At 48.0% G+C, this 24,669-nt stretch overlaps 1 protein-coding gene across 1 annotated transcript in view; it reads left to right on the top strand.

The window, feature by feature from the left end:
• TRPC4 (transient receptor potential cation channel subfamily C member 4) overlaps positions 1 to 24,669 on the top strand; it is a 98,636-nt gene that overhangs the window by 68,611 nt on the left and 5,356 nt on the right. The window contains exons 5-8 of the mRNA XM_024566758.3: positions 7,371 to 7,510; positions 13,330 to 13,643; positions 14,550 to 14,745; positions 18,191 to 18,385. Coding sequence (XP_024422526.2) covers positions 7,371 to 7,510; positions 13,330 to 13,643; positions 14,550 to 14,745; positions 18,191 to 18,385 — 845 coding nt within the window. The remainder of the gene's footprint in view (positions 1 to 7,370; positions 7,511 to 13,329; positions 13,644 to 14,549; positions 14,746 to 18,190; positions 18,386 to 24,669) is intronic.

Genomic DNA, 24,669 nt, shown 5'->3' with positions numbered 1-24,669 from the left:
CCCGGGCAGAGGCGGAACTTGGGTGGCAGACTACGTTTTTGTTCCCTGGTTTGGGGGGAGGACCTACGGCAAGGAGGAATTCCTTCTGTTCTTTTCATTTTCACTGACTTGCCGCCACGGCGTGGAACTGGGTGTTCTGTTACGAGACCTCCCCAGGGGCAGGCCCCTCAGTGAGCTTTTGGGGGGCCAGAACAGGCCCTTGGTTGAAAGGTGCCTCCCCCTTTGTTTGGGATTATTTGCTCCATGTAAGTCCCGACAGCAAGAAGGGACCAGACCAGAGGTCGTTCTGCAGAGCTATGCGTTTCTTGGGGGAGGCCAGGGATGCTCGGCGGGCTCTCTCCGGGCGCCTGCTTCCCCTCATCCTCACGTGGGGCCGGCTCCCCAGGGCAGCCTGCCCCCCGCCACCCCGAATGGTACAACCCCTGTGGGAAAGCTGGGGAAACAGCACAAACTTCCCAACATCCACGTGTATTTTTAAAAGGAAGTTTTCTGACTCATTTGTGCTGTGATCTGTCCTTGGTTGGGACAGATCACAGATGACATGTCTCTGAGAAATCGTGACGTCCTTCTGTAAACCACAGAGAGCCATTTGGAAATGCTCCCATTGTGGGAACAGGACGCACATTTGGTGACAGAAGCTCCCTCCGGTTTTGTTCTCTGCAGACTGTAGTCACTGTGAATAGTTGACTGTCTGGATGCGTTTTTCAGTCAACTGCTGCCACCCCCTAGTTTTCCTAAAGGCTCGTTTCTTCAAATGTGTCATTGCATGCGGCCAGAATAAAGGACGCTTGGTATTTCACGAATGTGCTTAGAGCAAATAGAAACTGTTCGTCCTCAGACAGATATGTGGTGACCGGAGCTCCGGGAAGTGGGCATCTCACCTGTGCTTTGAAAACAGAAGATCCCCAGCGCCATTAGCGGAGTAGCACTGACCACAGTCTTATTTACAGCTCACGTGTTTAAGAAAAATGACGATGTGAGTGCTCCATTTGATCAGAATCTGTTTTTCCCATAGGAAGGTGCCTCCCAAAGGTCAGAAGTAAAGCCATTTGTATGTCGTCAGGAAAGGCAGGTTTAAAGTCTCCTCTTTGAACTTCAGAGGAGCTGTATGTCACATGTCTAGATTGTGAGCTTTTGCTGTTCCGCTCTTGAGAAAACCTCACGGGTCTGTGGTCCCGGCTTCTGGCGGAAGTGTCATGCCTGCCCTTGAACCCGTGGAGTAAGAACGGAGCCCCCTCCGATATGAAGGAGCGGTCGGTTCAAATGCTGCCCTTGGGAAGCTTCCCGGCTGCCTCTCTGCACCTCCTTCCCCGCGCTGCTCACCCTGCCTTTCACTGTCTTTATTCCCCTGCATCATCACCCGCAAAAGTCTTGACGTCCTCTATTTTGGTGACTGTTAACAATCACATTTGGTTAATAATTCCAGTTTGGTAGGAGCAGAAAGAGTGAGACACTTTACCTGTAAAGGAAAATAAACTATCAACCCTCTGGTTTGCTAGACAGGTATTGAAAATATATTTCCTTTTGTGAAACATGCAAATTGGAAAACATCAGAACCACAGATGCAGAGTCGGGGTGACCTTTAGGGGTCAGACGGACCAGGTTTCCACACATCTGGGGAGTTTCCCCGGATGGTGACAGGTGGAAGACGCTCCAGGTGTGGACTGGAGCCCCATGGTGTGATGCAGGCCGGCCTGGGAACAGCTGGGATTGCCTTCCTCACCTTGGGAGACAAGGTTCCCTTCTGTGATTTTCATGTCAAAGTTTCAGCTTCCGCTTTCGGAGGCAGGCCACAGCCAGTCCGTGTCCTCAGCCACGGGGCCGTTTTTCATCTCTCGTGGCAGCTATGGTGATGACTGATTGCAGAACAATTTTGACAATCCAAACAGGAAGAAGCCGTGGCTAGCTATTTATGTCACTGGGGTAGAGGGATCGTTCTTGTTTGGTTCTATATATAGAATTCTGTGTGTATGCAGTCTGAACCTCTCTTCCTTTGAAATGAGATAACGGGAGCCTGGGAAGATGAGACGTCTGGCTGGGAATGCAAAGCTGATCGCTGATGGAGCCGAGCCTGCCACCTCGAGCCCCCGCAGCCCAGTACCTGCCACTGTGCCTTCCCAGGACAGGCAGTTAGGACTCTGTCCAATCGGTGACTACAGGCACACATCTTCCGGTCTCTGGGAACTGGCGAAGCGTCAAGCAAAACAAACTTCGCGGTGAAATCTGAAGAAGGAGAAAATGCCAAGGGTCCGTCCCGCTCCGTCCGCTCCCTGGCCGATGGCACCGGTCACACTGCCACTTTGGGCCTGCTTGTCTTTCGTGGGCCGGGTTCTGAGGCTGCACCCAGGCTTAGCAGCCAAAAGGACGGCAGAAGTGCTGAGCGTTGTCTCCTCGTTGGGTAAATAAATTATAAGTTTATCACAAGCTCGGAACTCCAGGGCCTGCATCGTATTCTATCCAGTTCTGATAGCGTCCTGTCTTCAGAATGGAAGTGGTGGCCACTATCAGCCCCCCCGTGTGAGGGAAGCTTGCGAACGAGATTTGTTTATGAGAGCAACCCCAGAGGGGAAGCTGGGACGTAAGCCCCCAAATCTAAACTACAGCAGACTTTATGATACACACTGTAATGATTCAACTGAACCAGTCTTCATTTGTTACTAACTATAAACCCCGGAAAGTTAATAAACAAAACTTTACTGAAAACACTAAATAGCTATTGTCACTTCCCAACAGTTACTGATAGACCGTCACGTCTAATGTACTTTTCTTTCTTTCAAAGTTTGTGAAATTTTCAAACATACAGAAAATGTAGAGGACATGTCCTTGAATGCGTATATTACCTGTCACCAGTATATTACAATTAATATATTATTTCTTTATTTTTTAAAACAGGGTTTTTTTTTTAAGATTTTATTTATTTTTAGAGAGAGGGGAAGGGAGGGAGAAAGAGAGGGAGAGAAACAGCAGTGTGTGGTTGCTCTTGTGCGCCCCCTACTGGGGACCTGGCCTGCAACCCAGGGATGTGCCCTGACCGGGAATAGAACTGGTGACCCTTTGGTTTTTAGGCCAGCACTCAACCCACTGAGCCACACCAGCCAGGGCTATTTCTCTATTTTTAAACTGTCCCTATTTCTATGTGTCCATCAACGTCAATCGCTCATAAACTTTGCTGCCTTCAAATTAAGAGGTAGCACTGTTTTTTTTAGTGTGCGGATATCTAAGCTGTTGATAAACACTTAGCATCCTGTGAGCATCACCACAGTCAAGACGTGGGGCAGGGGTTGGCAAGCGGTGGCCTGGAGCCACATCTGGCCCTTCGGCGGCTCTTCTAAATTGTTCCACTGTGACAGCCACACCCAGTCACAAGTGGCCAACCCTGAGTTATTGCTCTCAGGCCCTGTGCAGAACAGGTACGATGGTCCTTGCAGATTTTAATAGGTGTGCTTTGCCAAATCAACAAATTTCCCGTCTATGAATGCTTGGCTGCAAGTTGTTAACGATGAATTCATGTTAAATTTTTTCAAACGCATTTACTGCATGTACTGTGACAATCTTTCCATTGTTCAATAATAGGCTGATGCTCTACATTAAACTGATTGATTCTTCAGTGTTGACACCACCTGGCATTCCTAGGGAAGCCAGCACTGGCCGTGACTTACTATCAATTTGCAGATGACTGTAGGTAATTGACTGATGTTTGTTGAGGATTTTTTGGGCATATTCTTCAGGATTATAGGTGCATACTTGAGTTTTTGTATGTTATTTTTGTCTGAATATGAACAGAATAATACCTGCCTCTTAGATGTTTCTTTCTCTTGTGTTTTTGGAAGTGTTCGATTCGCACTGTTATTATTTCTTCCTTAAATGTATGGCAGAACTCACCATGAAGCAGCTGTACCCGAAGCTGTCTTTGTTAGATTTTTAACTATAAATTCACTTTCTTAAACAGGTATAGGACAATTCAGGTTATTCTATGTCCTCTTGAATCACTTTAGAAATTTGTGTCTTTTAGGGAAAATGTCCAATTCATTTCCATTGTGAAATTTGTGAGTACCGAGTTGTTCATTTGACTTACTTGTTATCTTTCCAAAATCTGTGTGATCTGTGTCAATGGCCCTTCTTTCATTTCTGGGATTGGTCAGGATATCTTCTTTGCTTTTCTGTTGCCCATCATTCTAGCTAGAGTTTTATCAATTTCAACTATTTCAAATATGTAGATTTAGTTTTCATTGATTTTTTTTCTCAAGTTTTATGCTTTAAAATTCTTTGATTACTGCTCGTTGTCATTTTTGCTCTTCTGCTTGTTTGGGGCTTACTTCCCCCTTGTTTTCATGGAGATCGCCGATCCGAGCCCCTTGTTCTTTCCTGGAAGAGCATTTAGGCTGGGAGTTCCACTCAGTACCACGTTAGCTGTGTCACAGATGTTTTGGTTGTATTTTTACTTTCAATCAACTCAAAACCCTTTCTAATTATTCTGTAAGTTTCTCTTTAACCAAGAGGTATAAGACGTATGTTAAATAGTTGCAAAGTACGTGGGAATTTTCCAGATATTCATTACTGATCTGTTGTTAGCATGTTGCCATAGAACACACTTCGTAAGGTTCGTAAAGTGTGAGGGTGTGAGGTCCGTTTTACAGCCCGTCGCAGTCTGTCTCCGTACCTGTTCCACACGTCGTCAGACATGTGGGTTCTGCCGCTGCCAGGTGGTTAGTAGCATCACCTACTGCATTTCTGCCTGCTGCTCCCATTGGCTACAGAGAGCAATGAGGTCTCTGGCTGTACCGGTCCCTCCCTTTTTTATTTCCGTTCCCATCTTGCATTGTAAAATCACGTGGTCGCTTGGGTTCATCGTCAGGATTGTCCCATCTTCTCAGTGAGTCGAACTTCTTACCCTTCTGGTACTCCCTCTACACACCTGGTAACATTTCTTCTTCTGAATATACCCGCTCACATTAGCACAGCCCCTTGAGTATTCTTTTGATGAGGATTTCATGGTATTTTTAGTATTTCCTCACATTTAGCCGATTGATGGGTGGTGATGTAGTTGAATTATGCACTTTTATCTCTTAATTATGGTGTTTAGACCATACATTTCATTCAATGTACTCATTGATTAAAGTGGATTTTAAATCCACCCCATGACTATTGTTTTCTCTATTTGCTCCATCTGTTCTTTGTTGCTTTTCTTTTTTCATTTTTCATAATCCATTTTCATGGATTAATTGAGTATTTTTATAACTTCATGTCTATTTACATTAGACATGATTGATACACTCAAATATTTTAAGAGGCTTTCCTACGATTTACAGTATGAATTTTTAGTTTATCGTAGTCTAACTTCAAATATTATTCTGCCTCACGTGTAATATCAGAAACTCCTGATAGTATGTTTCAAATTCCACTCCCTCATCTTCTGTCTGATGCTGTTACATATTTTACATTTACATATGTTGCGTATGTTTTAAACCACAATAAATGGCTACTATTTTTTCTTTAGGCAGTCAGTTATATGTTAGAGGAATTCAATTTAAAAAAATCTTTTACATTTACTTCTATTTTAGCCATTTCTGGATGTGTAGACTTTTATTTCCTTTTAAAAACCTAACTTTCTGTTTAACATCATATCCCTTTTGCCCAAATAATATCCCTTTGCACGGGTCTCATGGCAAGGAGCTCTCTGAGTTTCTGACGGTCTCAGAAGTGTCTCTGGTCCAACTTCATTTGTGAGAACTCTCCATCCGGTGCGGAATTCTGGCTGCTTTTCCTTCTCGGGACGTTGTCGCCGCCACCACCCAGTCTTACAGAGTTTCAGATGCCTCCAACAGCGTCTGATACGCCTCCTTTGGGTGCTGTGCGTCCTTGAGCTGCGTACCACTCCCATCCCGATGCCTGCAGCACTTTTTCTTATCTCTTTAAAAACAATAGGAACACACGTCCTGAGGGTACCGGTTCTACTGGGCAGAGCCCACGGCGAGGGTGCCTGGGAACCGACGAGGGGCTTCTGCCGGACCGTGAGTGCAGGCACTCGGGCCGTGCTCAGGAGCTGAGCGGGCACACACCTCTGTGTGGGGCAGCAGCGTGGCCGGGTGTCTGAGTCCTCCCGGAGTCCTATGCTGAAATCCTAACCCCCAGTGTGCAGCGGTTTGGAGGCAGGGCCATCCGGGTAGGAGGGGGGACGTCCTTGGTCGCTCAGCTCTCTCATGGGTTCGCGGGAAGTCACAATTTGATAGTCCGTCTGACTTTGTCTTGCCTTTGGTGTCAGACAGGTGTGAAGCTCAGGGCCCCCATTTGATTTTCCAGGGTACCATTTCCTTACAAGACTCTTACTGTTTGCTTGTATTAAGGTACTTACAAAATCATATTTATTCTTTTAATATTTCCTGATCTAGATGCTTTGGTATACCCTTCTCATCACTAGGCTCCAAAAACAGAATTATAAAATTTTAATGAGATTATGAAAATAGAAGAGAGATATACAGCGATATTTTATAAGTACATTCTAGAATTTAAAAATAAAACATTTCCTATGGAAAACGTAGCCGTAGTGAAGAAAAGGGCTTCTATTTTCTCCGGATGTGGCTTTTAGAGCCGTTGCTAAATCTCGAATGAAGTGCTATGAATGTGGTCCCCGCGTGCTGGCCATACCTGAGGTCAGACCCCGAAGGTGCTGCTGGCTCACGAACGCAGGCGGAAGAGCCGGGGCCCCTGCACAAAGCCAGGTGTGCACACTAGACACCTGTTTCTGCCTGGGGATGAGGAGTGTCTTTAAGTGTTTGTTTACGAGTGAATGTTATGATAGTTTCCATGAAAAAATATGTAGTTAAGGAGGAGTTACAGTTTGATTCAAAATTACGCATTCGTCTGAATTTCTCAAATACGTCATAAAAGACAGCCCTGCCTGGTCCAAAACCCACTGCTCTGACCCCGTAGGGGAGGTGGCCTCCGGTGTTGCAACGACCGTATTTTGCCGCGTCTAATGCACACGTTTTTGCCCAAATGAGGGAAAAATAAGGATGCGCGTTATCCACGGGTAGTACTTGAAATATCATGTATCTGTTCTTGTGTTTTGTAATTATTTGTTACATAAAATTTCTTGTACCGTAATATGTTCTAACATATATGCCAAAATTCCTTCATGAAACAAAAAAGAAATATCTGAATATAACTAAATTAAAAAATTGAATTAAAAAATTAAAACAAAATCTTTTTTTATCCTGAACGTTTGGGCCAAAAACACGGGTGCGTTATACACAGCAAAATACGGTACGTGGTCTCCCACAGCCCCAAGATGCTGCGTTCTTGAGTGGTGAACCTGTTCTGAGCAACTTGACTGTGAATCACCCTGACAGCGAGGCTTCTTATCGTTGCAGGTTTCATTTGGGGGGAAATCAAGCAGATGTGGGACGGTGGCCTTCAGGATTACGTCCACGACTGGTGGAATCTGATGGACTTCGTGATGAACTCCTTGTATTTGGCGACAATCTCCTTGAAAATCGTGGCGTTCGTGAAGGTAGCTATTGTTTATGTTGCAACAGCCTGAATTCCGATAAATACTGAAATACCTCCCACTGCTACCGATTTCACTAATCTTGCTGCTTAGAGTATTCTTGACCTGTGTGTGATATTCACCATCTACTGACAGATAGGTATAAAATGCATGGTTTAATGAATAATTTAGAATCATAAAACAGATTTAATGAACAGTTTAAAGTCCTCACCCAATTTTCTTATATCTAAATTGAGTGATGCCTCAGAATTATTCACATCAGCTCCTCATGTTTCTCATCCTTTTGCTTTCTAATGAAATTCTACCTCAAACACTTCCAATTCTGGCAAAAAAAATCTATTTTTATGAGTTATAACTAACTGATGAAATTATATAGATCAAAATATTATTCTTCCAAAGCACGGAAATTAGTACTTCAGCTTAAACTGAGGTAGTTTGACAGTATTTTAGCAGAATGTGATTTTTCTCCTTGTCCCATCCAACACGACAGGGGCCTGAAGCCTTGCACACCTGCCGAGCCCCAGAACACGCACGGTGTCAGTCTCATCCCCGGTCACACGACTTACATAAGACGGTTTTGTTCTGCAGGGACAGTCGGGATTACTTCACACGTTGGGGGAGGTTGTTCCGAGCAAAGCACAGTCATCTCCTCCTACCTGCCTTCGTCCCTCTTCTCTCTTTTTAAAAAATGTGTTTCAAAATAATAGTCAATTAGTAAAAAAAAATGAAGAGCATTGAACTCTACGGGAATGATTCATTGCAATTTAGTGATCGGAACTAGAAAATGCCGCCATCCTGGCGAACGAATTCCTTTACCAGAGTTTTCAAACGAGTTTTTCTGTGTGGGGGGCGGGGGGGGTGCGGGGGGGGGGGGCAACTCAAACAGGATCCGCATTGCCCCCTGTTGGAAAGACCGTGGTTTCTAGAATTTGTTCAATTGCAAGGTTTCCCACACTCATCTAAACATTAAGAAAGAGCATTTTCTGCCTCCTTCCTGGACAGCGAGCTATGTTTTAAGAAGGATGACATAATTTGGTAATTTTCTTAGTAGCATTGAGGTCGATGCCCTGGAGGGCCGTGTGGGGACAGCAGAAGGTGCTGTCTGAACCAAGGGGCCGTGGCTCTTGTCGAGGAGGGGGACAGCCTGTTTTAACGCCTCTCTGTGCAATTCCTCATCTCTCCATGAGGGCCCTTAAGTGAGTTCACGTGTGAGCTTGTGTTTGGCATCTCTGCTAAAGCACAGTGTACCTGGTTTCAGTGGCCTCGTGCAGTTAGAAGATTCTGGTATTCTGTGACTCTAGCAGTTTTTCTCACACCTCCAGGTGCCTAAAAATCACCTGGAGAGCGTGAAAAAACACAGATTCCTTTTCTTCACCCCCAGAAATTCTATGTAGGGGTGTTAGGGAGGGGCCCACATGTGTGTTTCTAGCAAACTCACTGGGCGATGCTGGCGTAGCTGGTCTAAGGAGGCCCCTGACGAGCACTGGGCTGCGTAAGCCACTCCACAGCTCAGAGAGGCACGGCGTGGATTCCGAAGGGACTGCTCATGGATTCCTTATATACAAGACTGATACTGAGATACATGTGTATATTGTATATATACTGTACATGTGTATATTGTATACAATACTGTACATTGTATATGCTGAGCTCCCCAGGCAGGGCCTGGACTCAGCCATTCTTACCTTCTGCTGTTCTGTCATTCAATTTTTCATGCTAACTTTAAATAACTTACAACTCACTCTTCCTGGAGAAGGTGGCTTATTTGTGTGCAGAAACAGACTCTGCCCTCAGGAAGGGAAACAGCTGTGACACGCACCAATCAATAAGAATTCGTAGGGCACTGGGCACCCTGGGGTGCCAGCTGTCGATCTGGTTGCTGGGAACGCAAAGCAACTGGACGGAGACAGAGCCTGCGCCTTCCAGCAGCTCACCGCCCGGCACAGGACAGAGAAACGTCTATCAGCCAGGATTCTGCATGTGTGAAGGTCTGCATCCCAGGCTACAGTAGCCTCTGGGAAGGAACTCGACCTGGCTGGAGCCGCCCTGGAATTACACAGGGGACAGAGGGCGTGGGCAGCTGTCACACTCACGAACACGCGTGACCATTTGCAGGAGGAATCGCAGCGTGCCGAATTCTGAGTGTACAAGGGAGGCGATGTCAGTGAGCGATGCTCCAGGAAACGGGAGCAAGCGCAGGGCGGGAAGGACTTTCCACGTCCTGCGGTAGAATTGGGTTTTTCTCCTGTACGTGGAGAGAGGGAGTCACATGCCGAGGAACCCTGAGGTAGAGCCGTGGACATGGGGGAGCCAGGAGAAGAAGGGACAGGAAAGAAGGGAAGACTCGCAGCAGGAGAGATGCATTAACTCTGAAGCAGGTGGACTCAGTCTGATGCTGCTGCCCGGTGAACGGCTCACCTACTGTGGGGCTTAGGCCCCCGACAGGGCACGAGGGGCCAGATACCCACTCTGCCGGAGCAGCGGGTGCACAGGAGGGGGACAAGAGGACGTTGGGTCCCAGAGCTCACACAGCGTGGCTGAGCCCACAACACCTCCCCCCAGCAAAGGAGAGAGGCTCTCACTTCTAAAGGAAACACATTCCCTCTGGGAGGCCCTGCGTCTGCCCTCCTTAGAATGTGAGCAGACGGCTCCAGGGGAGAGCTTTCTAAGCCCCTCAGGAGGTCCCTGTTTTGACGTCCAAGGCCTGTTCACCATCGGGACCTCTGACCCTGGGGCCGGCGGCCTTCCGCTCAGGGACCCTAGTGGGAACGTCCACGTAGCGACGCTCCCTGACAGCCGGCAGAAGTGCTGCACCTGACACAGGCTTCCGTCACTCTCCGGGGGCAGAACCTCGCCTTTCACGATTTGTGAAGTGGAGGACTCTCCTCTCGTGATCTTGGAAATCCTGGCTGAGATCGCCTTGCCCACGCCGTGATGCAGAACCACCTAGAACTGCCGTAGGACCTGGACCGGCCGGCACCTCTCCCGGGCGTGCTCGCTGGACGCCCCCAAGCACGAAACCACGTGGGGTCCAGGTCTGGCCCCAGGCTGAGCACCCGTTTCTGCTCTGCGTTGCGCTGCGCTCGTGTTCACCTTGGAGAGCGTGGCCCTCCCTGGACCACAAACCTTGATGGGAGGGACGCGCGGGCCTTGTGTTCGGTGTGGTGGGAAATCCCGACAGAGGGGTCCCGGCCTGGCGAGTGCCTGCTGGCTCCTTTTTTGTACGTTTCGAGATGCAGTCATAAGTCACATTGGTGAGACAGACAGACAGACAGAAATATAAAATCAGTGGTGGATGGTGGCGGGGGGATATTCTCTCCTTAAACACGTGTGTCTTCCTAGAAGAGTGAGAACAAGAGGCGATTGTCATTCAATTTTTCATGCTAACTTTAAATAACTTACAACTCACTCTTCCTGGAGAAGGTGGCTTATTCGTGTGCAGAAGCAGACTCCGCCCTCAGGAAGGGAAACAGCTGTGACACGCACCCATCAATAAGAATTCGCAGGGCACCTTAGTCTTGGACGAAAAGGTGACAACACGCAGGGACCACGTGCAGAGAATGTGTCTGATGCCACAAACCCTTGCTCTGGTACCGTGACAGTACATTTATAAAATCTTACAGTTTTAATTGTTTGTCTTCAGTCGCTGGCTGGTTTACGCTAGAGCTATATGTGGGGATACCCAAGAACAGTTAGGAGGATTTAAAAATAGAATATAATATCCCTCTGGCTCAAATTCAATGTTTTTTTTCAGTGGTGGTGTTTTTTTTTAATGTTGACTATTGGGGGTTGGACAATAAATTATATGGGTTTTGGGGGCACAATGCTGTCATACACCATCTGTGTGTGCATTGCGTTGTGTGCTCACCCCCCCAAGTCAAGTCCCCTTCCATCACCACTTGTCCCCCTTTACCCTCCTCCACCTCCCCCACCCCCTTCCCCTCTGTAATCGCCACACTGTTGTCTGTGTCTGCGACTTGGTTGGTTGTTTTTTTAGCTTTAATGTCACTGCCATTCTCACCCAGCCTCCCAACCCCCCTCCCCTCTGACAGCTGTTCTCTGTATTTATGAGTCTGTCTCTATTTTGTCTGTTAGTTTATTTGGTTCATTAGATTCCACATATAAGTCAAATCGTATGGTATCTGTCTTTCTCTGACTGGCTCATACCCTCTAGGCCCATCCGTGCTGTCACAAAAGGTGAGATTTCTTCCTTTTTTACAGCCAAGTAGTATTCTGTCGTGTGAATGGACCACAGTGGTTCTTATCCCCTCCTCCACTGATGGGCACCTGGGCTCCTTCCAAAGCTTGACTATTACAGATAACTCTGCGATGAACACAGGGAGCGTGTGTTCGTTTGAATCAGTATCTCAGGGTTCTTTGGATAAATTCCCAGAAGTGGAATTGCTGAGTCATAAGGCCGTTCCATTTTCAGTTTTTTGAGGGAACTGCTCTCTTCAGTAAATCTACAAACAAGTGCTGGCGAGGCTGTGGAGGGAAGGGAGCCTCGTGCACTTCATGGGGAGCCAGGCTGGTGCCACCGCTGTGGCACATGTGGTCACTTTGAATTGTCACTCAGGCAAGAGTCTGCTCATTGAGTGAAATCAGGCGCTTGTGCCGTATTTTTTTCCAGGGAGGTTAAAAATTACTATCAATTAGTTTCAAAGGAATTAACAGCTGCAAAGGTCTTTGGTATACAATGTAATACAAAGAGAAAGGCTGTACTCTGAGGGACTCAGACGGAAGTGAAACGTTTGTTCTGACAGGAAAAACGATGCAATCATCGGGTATGTTTTTACTGGTGTGTCTGAAGAAGAGAATTCAATTTCCAGTTCATTCCTCATACAGATATAATTATGGATTTTTATAATGCAATATTTCAAAGAACATATTCTACCTTTTTTTAAAAAAGAAACAAGTTTACTTCAATACTACAAGGTATAAATTTTTTTTACAAAGAATCAATTTTATTGTGTTCTGAATATAGCTCAATATGAAGATAATTCAAAGCTGACTTTTTTAACTCTTAAAATAATTGCTGGTCAAATGTTAACATAGCAAATAGTTTTCTCAAATCACATTTTATATAATTAAGGAATGTTCAGATAAATATCACATTACACTTTAAACATAAAAAATGAATGGTTAGCGTGGACGGTTTCCATGCGAAGCTCCATCTACGTGTAGGGTACAACGGACACAGGGCTCGAACCCCTAGCGCCCGCATTGCTTGCGACTATTTCCGAGGCGACAGGCCGCTACTTCCACTCATTTACACGTGACTTGTCTCGCACATGCACGCCTCTGGACTAGGCGAGTGTGTTAAGTACGGTAAGTAAAGCCATCGGTTATGGTGATCAAAATGTAGCGCCTTTTGTTTATAATGTAACGTTCTTTGTTCTAATGATAGTGCTGTATTTTCCCAATAGAAAAGCAGATTCCCCCCCCCGTGTCATGCTTTTCTTTCCTTTTTTTAAAAAAATTATTTTATTGTTGTTCAATTCCAGTTGTCTGCATTTTCTCCCCATTTTCTTTCCTTCTCTTGAAATTCCGTCGGAGGGGGCAAGAACAGATGTTATTCGCATGTTAACAAATACTACAGATGACAAGGGCAGATCAGGAAGGCACTTTAACTGAAGTTCATAAATTATGAACGCCTTTAAGAAACTGTTATTTTCGCCTTGCTGCCACTTTCACGAAGGGCGTCATCTCCCTGACTAGAGGTCGTTGTGCTAGACCTGCCTGAAAAAGCACCCTGGCCTGAACTTGACCTACGCATGGGACGGGTTTGTTTCATTTTCCCTCTATGCCTTTATCTTCTCCAGTACAGCGCCCTCAACCCCCGAGACTCCTGGGACATGTGGCACCCCACTCTGGTGGCCGAAGCGTTATTTGCGATCGCAAACATCTTCAGCTCCCTGCGCCTCATCTCCCTGTTCACCGCGAACTCTCACCTGGGGCCCCTGCAGATCTCGCTGGGGAGGATGCTCCTGGACATTCTGAAGTTCCTGTTCATATACTGCCTCGTGCTGCTGGCCTTTGCGAACGGCCTGAATCAGCTGTACTTCTATTACGAAGAAACGAAAGGGTTGAGCTGCAAAGGCATACGGTGTGAAAAGCAGAATAATGCGTTTTCAACGTGAGTAAAGCAAACATTTCTGCCGGTAACATTGTGCAGGATTTAGCGTGTAATACATGAGGAATTTGAAGGATCCGTGACCAGTGGTCGCAAAGAGAGTTATGTTTAATGCAGAACACAGAATCAGCAGGCCTTGGAATGTAAGGCTCCTTCGTTAAAAAGAAAACAAACCCAGTACATTTATTTGAAGTTTTAGTAAAATGAAAGTTTAGATCATTCTTTTAAAATGATCTCACACAGGGAGAGCTATATATACCATTTTTTATTATTAAGTTTGTAGGGGTGACATCGGTGGATAAGATCACGTAGGTTTCACGCGTACATTTCTATGACATGTGATCTGTATGTTGCACCGTGTGCCCGCCGCCCACCATCAGATCATTCTCTGTCACCGTGTATTTGACCCCTTTACCCTTTACTGTCCCCCCCACCCCCGTCCCTCTGGTCACCGCCACACTGTGTGGCCTGTGTCTGTGAGCTTTATTTTGTTTGCTTGTGTTTGTTCACCTGTTGCTTTCAGCTGTGTGTCCCACTGTGAGTGAAGTCACGTGGTTCTTGACGTTTTCTGACTCATTTCGCGTAACGTATGTTCTCAAGGTCCGTCCGTGTTGTCGCAAATGGCAGTGTTTCTTCTTTCTCTGGCCGAGTGGTTCACAGTGTGTATGCACCACAGCGTCTTTGTCCAGTTGTCCACGGAAGGGCCGCCGTGGATCACGCTGCCGTGAACACAGGGCTGCATAAATCTTCGTGAATAAACGTTTTCACGTCTTCCGGGGAGGCACCCGGCACAGGACCTGTGCCTCTAAGTGAATCAAGCATACGGAACAGTGTCCGGTCCTGCTTTCGTATCTGACTGTGCAGGGGCTGTGTTGGCGGAGCTGTGGGTGTCATGTGTCTTTGTTCCAGGCTGTTTGAGACACTGCAGTCCCTGTTTTGGTCGATATTCGGGCTCATCAACTTGTACGTGACCAACGTGAAGGCCCAGCACGAGTTCACGGAGTTCGTGGGCGCCACCATGTTCGGGACCTACAATGTCATCTCTCTGGTTGTCCTGCTCAACATGCTAATAGCCATGATGAACAACTCTTACCAGCTTATTGCCGTGAGTCCAATGCTTTCATTCTAATCCCGTGTTCTCCCCAGAAGGCCGTGCTCCTGGCTGTGTACGCCATCCTATCGTTGTGGGAAATAAGGTTTGCCCTTGGCCATTGATAAGACAGAAGTGCAGTACAAGTGGTGGCTTTGAAGTTTCTAGGCAGGTGTCACCCTCTATTTAGCTACATGCTGATTTAGTGGTATCCCATCACACATGATTATAAAATATGCTGAGTTGATCTTGCCAGGCAGTGCAGGCAGCGGGTGAGGCATGAATCAGGAACGGCACCTCACGCCGCTGCGGTGCCCTCTGGACTTTGCACCGTATGTGCCCCTCGCTCCTGCAGCCCGGACGGAAGCACACTCAGGCCAGCCCGGCAAGATACAAAGGGCAGTCAGTCCCCAGGGGAGTTCGAGGGGAAAAGTCAGCGGATTTTCAGCTGCTTAAATAAAGCCTGGCAAACGCAACGTAGGCATAACCCTGAATTTGGTAGCAGAATATACGACACTATATGTGTTTATTTGAAAGTCTGGAATCCAAACACTTAGTTTAATTATTTATTCATTCATTCCACACATTCTTACGGAGTACTTACTCTGCAGCCTGGTTCTGCTCTAGGAACTAGAACTACAGCAACACCAGGAAGACAAACCCTCTTTCCCCGTGACCTTACCTGCTGGGGGGGTGTCCACAGCCAGTCACAATAGTGCTAAAGTGAATCACACTAGAATGGAATCTGTCTTTAAGTCTTTAATATTTATACCTTAGACAAGCGTCATTTCCGAAGGGTAACTATAGGCTGCTCATTTTCTCCACAAATAACTACGATTATATTGCATCTTGGAATCTACTGCTGAAACTCTGGAGTGTGGTCATTGTTAGTTTGAGATGCAACGTTTGAATTTTACTTAAACCTGTCACAAATGATACATTGTGTAAATAGAAGGAAAATGATTTTATTTACTGGCTCACAGTCTAGCACAGCCCCACTTGGGTCTGTCTGGGTCCTAGGATTTGCATGTGAATAGCTAAGTTCATGGAGCTTCATTTAAGCATCTTACAGATCTGAAAGTTTTTACATAGTCCCTCAGAAGTATTTGCTTCTGAACTTCTGTATTCCTCTTGTTGACACATTTCCACAAGTGGATTCCATCGTCCAGACCCCCCTTGAAGACACTAGGGAGCCTCTAACAATAGAGCTAGAGGCAGAGACACTGTACACACGATTTGGATTCTATAAAACATTAAATGTACCAAGTCCATCAGGAGAACGCGCTTCAAGAACAGTATGCGGTTTTCTTTTCGCTGCTTTGTGGAGTGAGTCTCCACAGGTTACGTCTTACAGAGACGAGAGGAGCTTCAAATCTCTCGTTTATCCCAAACGCCGAAACTACTGGGGAGGAGGCAGCACCCCAGGCTGAGCCGGGGCCCTCCTGGCACCTGCACCAGATGCCTCCTTGGGGCGCTGACGTGCCCACCGGTCCCAGAATATCGGAATTTACCCTGAAGCCTTCCTCCTCTGTCCTGCTAGTCCTAACTGAGCGCTTTAGGGTAGGGCACCAAAAATGAGGGAAGTTTCGTAGTTAAAGGGCAAAGTCACATGCCGGCCACATCGAAAGCCTGCTTCTCGCTCATTTGTTCTTTGGTGAAACATTTACTGTGCACCTAATATACGCCGGACAGACAGATGCTTGGGTTTGGAGACACACGGAACAACGCAGCCGCTGCCCTCAAGAAAAACGTAACGTAGTAGGGGTGAAATAAGTAAATGCTGTTGATATTGAGAAAGGAGAGAGAGCGGTGAAGGCACGGAAGAGGACCAGCCGTGTGAGGGAGAGGGAGGGGCCCGCTGAGGCTGACGGTATTGGGGCAGCTTCCTCCCAGAGCTGACACCTGAGTGGAGGGGTCAGGTAGGAGGTGGTCAGCAGAAGGGGGTTTAGTCACCACCAGCCCAGAACTTTCCACTCCCTGCGTTTCTAACCACGGTAGACGTTCAGGCTCTCAGGACCCCAAACAAGGGATGAAGGGAGCGTCTGCTTTGAGTTACAGTAAAAGAACATAATGAGATCAAGGTAACTCTTGATCTGTGACCACCTGAGAACCAGGAGGAGCAGAAGCTACTCATAGGCCACTACTTTACCTAGGTGACTGCCTTTTATCACCTCAAGTCCCCTTCTCCTTGACTGCAGCAAACAATATATACTTTCAAGTGTTGGCTTTCCAAAGGGGGAGGAGGAGAGAGACAGAAACATCGATTTGTCGTTCCACTCATTCATGCACTCACTGGTTGAGTCTTGTACGTGCCTGGACCAGGAATTGAACCCCAAGCCTTGGCATACTGGGATGACGTTCTAACTACCTGAGCTACCTGGCCAGGGCCTGCACACTTGTTTAGAAAGAAAGAGAAGGAGCGGGAGCTGGAGGAGAGGAACAGGAGGGAAGGTGGGAGGGAAATTAGCCCCTGTGCTTCCACCTGTCCATCAGTCCCTCCGACTGGACACGTTCCAAGCAGCAGTGCAGGCCAGGATATGGTGATCCCTGCTGAATGCACAGCGTGCCCAGTGCCGGGACTCAGCTCTCTGTCGTCCATAGGAGAAATGCATACACAGCCTACGCCTTCCCTGGCGTGCCGCAGTCGAGGAATATGAGAATGATGTGCAGTCTAACATTATCCTTCTCTAAAACCTGAGTTCTGTTAATCATCGCACGGGTTGCAGTGAAGTCCTCCGACTTCTTTCACTGTGTCTGTGCGCCCAGTTGCTGGCACTTCCCTCTTCCCAGATTTTCTGCTTACATCAGCTCATGGCTAATGTAAGAGGGTACCGGCCGCTCGCTCACTGACTGACACACGTGTCCCAGAGTTTTCCCAGGAGATAAACAGAGGGGACCGATGTAACCTCCGGCTTGTGCGGGACCACCAGCCAGACCCCAATCTGGTGCCGTCAGGCCAGGGCGATGCCAAGTTTCAGTGTCGTGTCCGAGCCCCTACTCTGCCTCTGTCAGGGGAGCTTCTCTCTGAGTTGACACCTGTTGCCTGCAGGGGGACAACGGTGATTCCCAGGGAAGTGCAGCAAGTTGGGCTTTTCCTGGGAACAGCGGGAGACTAAGCCGTGAGCACCCATGAAGGTGACACCCAAGGAGGAGGGGGAGACGGGTGGCTCAGGGCTAGTTGGAGGCCAGAGTCTAATGAAGCTGAGCTAGTGCAGCCCCACAGCGCAGGGCAGAAAGCTGCCTCCACCAGGCACGGCCTGTCACCAGGGCCTCTTTACCCCTAGACTTGATTTCAGATGACTGTTTAGATGTGGAGGAGAGGAGGTGACAGTGACAAGGGAACGTGGCTCCTCGCCGGAGGAAGCCATTGTCCAGGGCGTTCAGAGGCCTCTCTCGGGCAGGGGTCAGCGGGGAGTCCCGAGGTGAGGCCTGTCAGCAGCTGCCCTGCTCTTCCCCGCAGGACCACGCGGACATCGAGTGGAAGTTTGCTCGAACAAAGCTCTGGATGAGCTACTTTGAAGAAGGTGGCACCCTGCCCACGCCCTTCAACGTCATCCCGAGCCCCAAGTCCCTCTGGTACCTGGTCAAGTGGCTATGGACACACCTGTGCAAGAAAAAGATGCGAAGGAAGCCCGAGAGCTTCGGAACAATAGGGGTAAGGACCCGGCACGTGCGCCTCCCTGGTTCTCCCAGTGGTGGGTGTAAGTGTGCTTGCATTTCGAGTGGAATATCTGTGCCTTTTTAGCCGTTCTGTTCTTAGTGTTTACTTCCGGTGAACAGCCCCGTATCTACACCTGACCTTTTCACACACCTGTTTTCTACCTTGAGGACCGTCCCTGTTCAATAGGCACATGTCACATAGGCCTCTTCCTGACCCACCGGTTCGTTACTAGATGCACCCTGCGTTGTGGCCGCGGTTATTTGTGGCATTCCTGTCCCGTTGTGTTTCTCTCCGACGGTAATAGGAGGGGTCTGTCTCCATGTCAGCTCGTAGTCGTCGTGCCGAACAGAGAGGTCCCTTCAAGAGCCTGTCAGGCTTGCGAAAATCTTCTCAATTAAGTGACCGGATGAACGTTCGAACTAGCAAGTTCTGGGCCGTGTTCCAGCGCAGGGATTTCAGAGTACGTCTCATTGTCCCGCGTCCTGCTCCCCTCAATCCTACAAAACGCCAAGAAGCCGTGTTTGTAAAAAATGCCAGGACTGCCCCGAGCCATGGCCCTCTCACCCTGCAAGGTTCCGGTTCCTTTGGAAATTTCTCTCACGGTGAAAAGCAAGAGTTCAAGCAATTCCAGCAGAAAATCCGTGGATGGAAGTCTTTGTTCCCCTCAAACGGCTGACATGGGACAAGGGGCTCCTCGTCGGCTCTTCACGTCCTACCCTGATCGTCCCAGTCCTCACAGTGGTGTCATGGGACTTCACGCCCCAGGGTGCGTTGGTCCCTGTGGCCTCCTAAGAGAAACTGCTTTGGGAAGTATTCTAACAGGCCTTTGTGGTAGAATTACCAGGTAATGCCTGTTATTTAGTTAAGAAATTATGCTTTGTTTTTAATTTCATTTCATACAGTCTATGACTGCTAGTTAGGACCTCACTGGGCCTTCTCACTGCTTAACTGCATGGCCCAGGGCAGCGTGTGATCAGCATGAAACGGGACTTCCTGTACCGAAAGCGGCCTCGAGGACGTGTCTGTGATCTCCGTGCCGACTCAGTTCTAAAGAGCGATGGATGGCAGGGGAGCAGGGCCAACGGAGCGGGGTTAGGGGAGGCAGGCGCCCTCTTCCCGCTAAGCGTTACTCAGAGCTGCGGTTCGGGCGCCTCTCTGCTCAGAGACAAAGGTTACGTAGGATGGACAGGGCCTCACGCTGCCGTCCACACGCTGGTGTGTAGGCTCGAGCACGGATCCCAGAAAGACTGAAATGGTTTACTCCAATTGCTTAATGTCTCCTTTTAAAAAAAATAAGTTCCGATTATTTTTTAAAATGTGGTTGTGAAATAAATGTAATTACGTACTTTTAATAGGCAATTAATTATTGCGTGTGTTCTACGTGCCAGTGGCTGAGCCAGGAGCCGGGGCAGGTGACTTCCCAAGGTGTGGTTTTCGTGCTTCTGATGTGGGAAAGGCACATGAGAGGACGTGTAACTGTAATGCATGCTACATAACGTATTTAACATTGTAATACAATTCCACGCTTTGAAAACAGTGCGAGACATATGTTCACCTTGAGATAAACAGGGGCCGGTTCCAAAGAAGCCACACTCCGACTTATTCCTTTCCACGTCAAAATACGCTTGTCCTGGTCCCTTTCTTCTTCTGAAATTCATACGAAATGTATTGAATCCCTAAAAAGATGTTAGTGAATGATACCGTCTTACACTATCTGTCATAGGAGTTTTTTTATTTAAAAAGAGGTTCTGGGCCCCCAAATAAAGGCTACACACAAAAGAAATTCTTCTTTAATATTTTCATTGTAGGCCGTGGCCGTGGGGCCCTTGGGCTTTCGGGTGCCACGACCTGGTAGGAAGCTGGGAGGGTCTGCTCTGAGGGTTTAAGAAATCCGCAAATTCTGCCCCCAGAATCACAGAGAACGGCCCTCAGGATGTGACTTCCAACTCCCTCCCCCACCCCCTGTAGAACCAGCCCACTGTTCATTGGTAGGAATATGTTACCCTCCTGTCTCGGAGGCAAAGAGGGGCTTAACCTTCACTTTTCTGTGAAAGCAAGGACTCCCCCCCTTTCAGAGGGAGAAGGTCAAGTTTAGAAGCCTTGTTTTCTATACATGGCTGGGCTTGAAAACATTTTATTTTTATGTCTCTCTCTCTCTCTAAATTTAAATATTTTGATCCAAGGTGGTGCACAGAAAGATAATTCACAATTAATTGTGATGTCAAGTCATTCCATCTTCCTCAGTCATGTTCCTTCTACTAACCTTTGGATGCTTTTGTGCTCTGGGAGCTTATGACAGACTGAAGGAACTCTGCGGGTCACGTCTGCCTTCTCCAGACTCACCGCGCTCTCGATCCCGCCCGCTCTCGGCCAGCCTGAGGCCCTGGGCAGGTGCCCGCCTGGCAGGCTCCCTGCGGTGGGCTCACTCCTTATCTGGGCTGCGTTTCCAGAACGGAAAGGGTGTAATATGTTAGTTTGCACACTCTTAGTTGAGCTCCATCCACTTATATTTTAGGTGGAAATAAATAATGTATATTAATTGTAAAAATATATCTATAAGATAAGTCAAAAGTGAATTGAGATGATTCTGATATGAATAGAGGAGTTAAAGGAGAAACTAATGTCAGAAATAATTGGTTTTGCTGTGAATTCCCTTCAGTTTGGATAATCTTCCTGGCAGTTATTTGTATAGAGGAGGAGACAAAGAGATCTTCCCATATCCCCTAATAAAAAGGTGACAGTCACTTTGTGAAGCCGAGAGGTGGCTGGGAATATCGTGTTCCACTTCAAAGGGACCTTAGAAATAGTTTAGCTCGGCCACTTCCTTTGAAAGAGAACTTGTTTGCCTTGCCCAGCGCCTCCCGTGATAGAGCAGGGACGCAGCCCGGGCCTTGTCTTCTCTCCAGCGTGCTTTTCCTCGCTCCTCTCGTCCCTGCGACAGCACCTTCCCTGGCGTGTTGGGTTTCCTCAACAGCTTTCGCAGACTCCCTCACTGTTTGCAGTGGCCTCTCACATTCCTGCACCTCAAAGTCCTCGTTTACCAGGCTGGCTAACCTTCCCCCCCGTAGTGGAAGCCCTGGGCCGGAGGAAATTCCATTGTTAGTTTTCTGAGCGACCACAGCACGGCTTTCCACAGTGGCTGCCCCGGTCCGAGTTCCCACCAGCAGTGCACGAGGGTCCCCCTCCCACGTGCTCGCCTGCACCTGTGGTTTGTGGATTTATGGAAGACGGCCATTCTGACAGGTGTGAGGGGTGTCTCATTAGTGATGTGGAGTAACTTTGCATGTGTCTATGGGCCATCTGTATGTCCTTTTTGGAGAAATGTCTATTCAGATCCTCTGCCCACATCTGTTTGTTTCTGGTGTTAACTTGTCTGAGATCTTGACAAATTGGGCTATTAACCCCTCATCTGATGTGTCTTTGGGAATATGTTCCCCCAGTCAGTGATGGTTTCCTTTGCTGTGTAAAAACATTTTAGTTTGATGCAGTCCCATTTGTTCACTTTTCACTTCCCTCCCCCGAGGAGGTAAGGTCAGGAAAAATATTGCTAGGAAAAATGTCCGAGCTTTTGCTGCCTATGTTTTCTTCTAGGATTTTTATGGTTTTGAGTCTTACATTTAGGTCTTTAATCCACTCCGAGTTTATTCTTGCCTGCGGTGTGGAAGGTGGCCTGGTTTGCACTTCTGGCCGCCGGCCGTTCAGACGGGCTGCTCTGTGACTGGGTTGTGCCTCTGGTTTGGGGCTGGAGGAGGTGAGTGTAGCTTCCACCTACTCCACAGCCATCGTGGGTCCCTCTCGACATGAAACGTGTTTAATCTCAACACGGGACACGTTTCATTCCATAGACTGGGTTCCCAAGTGGGATGCTTAAGTTAATAGGATGCTGAGCTAAAAAAAGATTATGACGTTTCAAAAAATCATTAAAAATGATGGTTACTTCTTTAAGTGAACGTTTTCCACTTTATCTTTATGAGGGCCCCCCAGCACCCTCAGCTCTGGGGCTGAGGGGGACTCACGCCGACCGGCGGAGTGGCCACAAAAGGGCTCAGTTAGGGTCCCTGCAGAAGAATTAGAAGTCGTGTGCGGGTTGGTGCTGCCTGTCGCCGCCGCAGGAGCAAATGCGAATAGCGTGGGCCTGCCCGAGGTCATTTCAGGGGTAATTTATCGAGTTGTACTGCGCCCGAGTCTTCGTCACACTCAGCAGGCCCACCAGTCTCTGGCAGGTGGCAGCATCCATCTGCGAGTGGCTCCAGGCCCCACTTACAGCTGAAAGATTTGCTGCCGGGGCCTTTTAGTTACACTTTCTGTCCCAGGTGGGGGTGAGGGGGGATAAATTGTTTCATATTCTTGGTGTCTCAAGAGTGAGATTCTGAAAACTTGCTTTAACAAGGCGACATTCATGTATTTTATTTTGTTTGTTTTTGTATGCTTAGAAAGTGTGCTCACGGAGAGCCACAGGTCACAAAACGGCAGTTTTTACAGAGGGGCCTTGACCTGGAACGGCCCCTCGCCTTTCCCCCTGTTGTTAAAAGGAGAAGAACACAGCAAGCTGCATCCCTTAAGGGACTCTCTGAGCAAAGCAAAGAATAAAAGGCCTAATTCATGGGCTTCCAAGGCGCGCTCAGCAGACCAGAGTGGGAAGGAGAGGAAGAGGCCCTGACAGCTGAGTGCAGGGAACCACTCGGTGAAGAAAGCCCGGCGTCCCAGGTAGTGGGGCCTGTGGAGACCCGAGATAACGGTGCGGAAAATGTCACAGCTGCTTCCCTGGGGCCCTTTCTTTCCCGGTCGCAGAACCCCTTCTGCTCCAAAGCAACCTGACAGTTCTCTTGAAAGGCAGCGGGAGCCCCCAGCGGCAGAGGTTTCTCGCTGGTGGTTGCTGTTTTCCTTGATCATTAGTTCAGTGATCCGAATACTGCTTTCCTGTTGTCCCAGCAAATCCGGAGAAAGCTGCCCACAGAGAGATGTGCTGCCATGGCCCCCAGGTGTGCCCTCGGCTCCTCCGGGAGCCGCCCTGCCGAGCGAGCAAGGTTCTGCACACCGTGCCAGGGCCTGAACTACATTACAGGGAAAACTGCCGACTCCCACGGCACAACTTCCTACAAAACATTCTCCCGAGACACCTGGTTAAGGAAGGAAGGTCCTTCGTTGGCCATGTGGTCCATTTCTTCTGTCTTAAACATAACTGATAACCAATCTGATTTTTTTTAAAGAGCTGCAAAACGCAACCCCACACATTTCTTAGTAGCGCTGCAAATGTGAACTCATTCACGGGAGAAATTACTGCTAACCTAGGCCTGCCACGCTTTAATTCTCCTTAGTTTATTATTTTTCAGTAAAATACAGAACCCCTGACCATTGCCTATTACTGTAGCAATTTAAATTTAACATGGGAATGGCTTGAAAAAATTGAATGACCCTTACCCACTCAGGTGACTGTTAAAGAAGGGTCCTTTATTATGTTGCTTTCATAAAAACGAATCAGTCGGTTCTGTTCTTGGTTACTTCCAGTGATAATTCTGTGCTGTCGTGCCTTCCCGTCTGAGGGTGAGTCCCTGTGAAGCTCAGCTGATCTTTCGCTAACAACAATGTGGCGAACACACTACTACTAACTGTCGATGGTAGTTCTAGTGTATGACGTCAGCGATATCACTACTTGTCAAAAATGATCATCGTGTTTACGGCAAAAAGTACATACTGTGGGTTGAATTGTCTCCCCCAAAAGATGTGTTGAAGCCCTAACCCCCGATCTCAGAATGTGACCCTGTTTGGCAATAGGATCATCGCCAATGTGTTCAGTTAAGGGGGGACCTTCTGGGGTAGAGTCCTTATGGGAACGTGGCCGTGTGAGGACACGGAGACCCAGAGAAAAGGGAGCGCCACGAAGGAAGTCGGAAGCAGAGGCTGGAATTACGCAGCTGCCAGCCCAGAAACACCAAGGACTGACGGCCGCCTGCAGCAGCCAGGGAGGCAGAAGGGAGGACTCCACCGATTCTCAGAGTGCACATCTCTCCGACACCTCTCGATGGGAAACTTCTGGGCTCCAGAAGGACAAGACAATAATTTACGTTGTTGGAAGCCGCCCAGCTGGTAGTGCTGCGGCACGGCAGCCCTAGGAACCAAATACAACACACGGCATGCCATTTTGTGGTCGCTAAGCTTTGTTACAATACACATGGGTCCAGGCTGGTAAGGATGCTCACCCTCGCAGTACGGTGAGCCGGGAGAGGGATGTGTTCAGACGTCTCCTAGTGTCTTCTTGATGGAGAGAGTGAGCTCCA

Source organism: Desmodus rotundus, chromosome 13 (assembly GCF_022682495.2).
Source record: "Desmodus rotundus isolate HL8 chromosome 13, HLdesRot8A.1, whole genome shotgun sequence".
Classification (NCBI taxonomy): Eukaryota; Metazoa; Chordata; class Mammalia; order Chiroptera; family Phyllostomidae; genus Desmodus; species Desmodus rotundus.
This window is presented reverse-complemented; position numbering and strand designations above follow the sequence as displayed.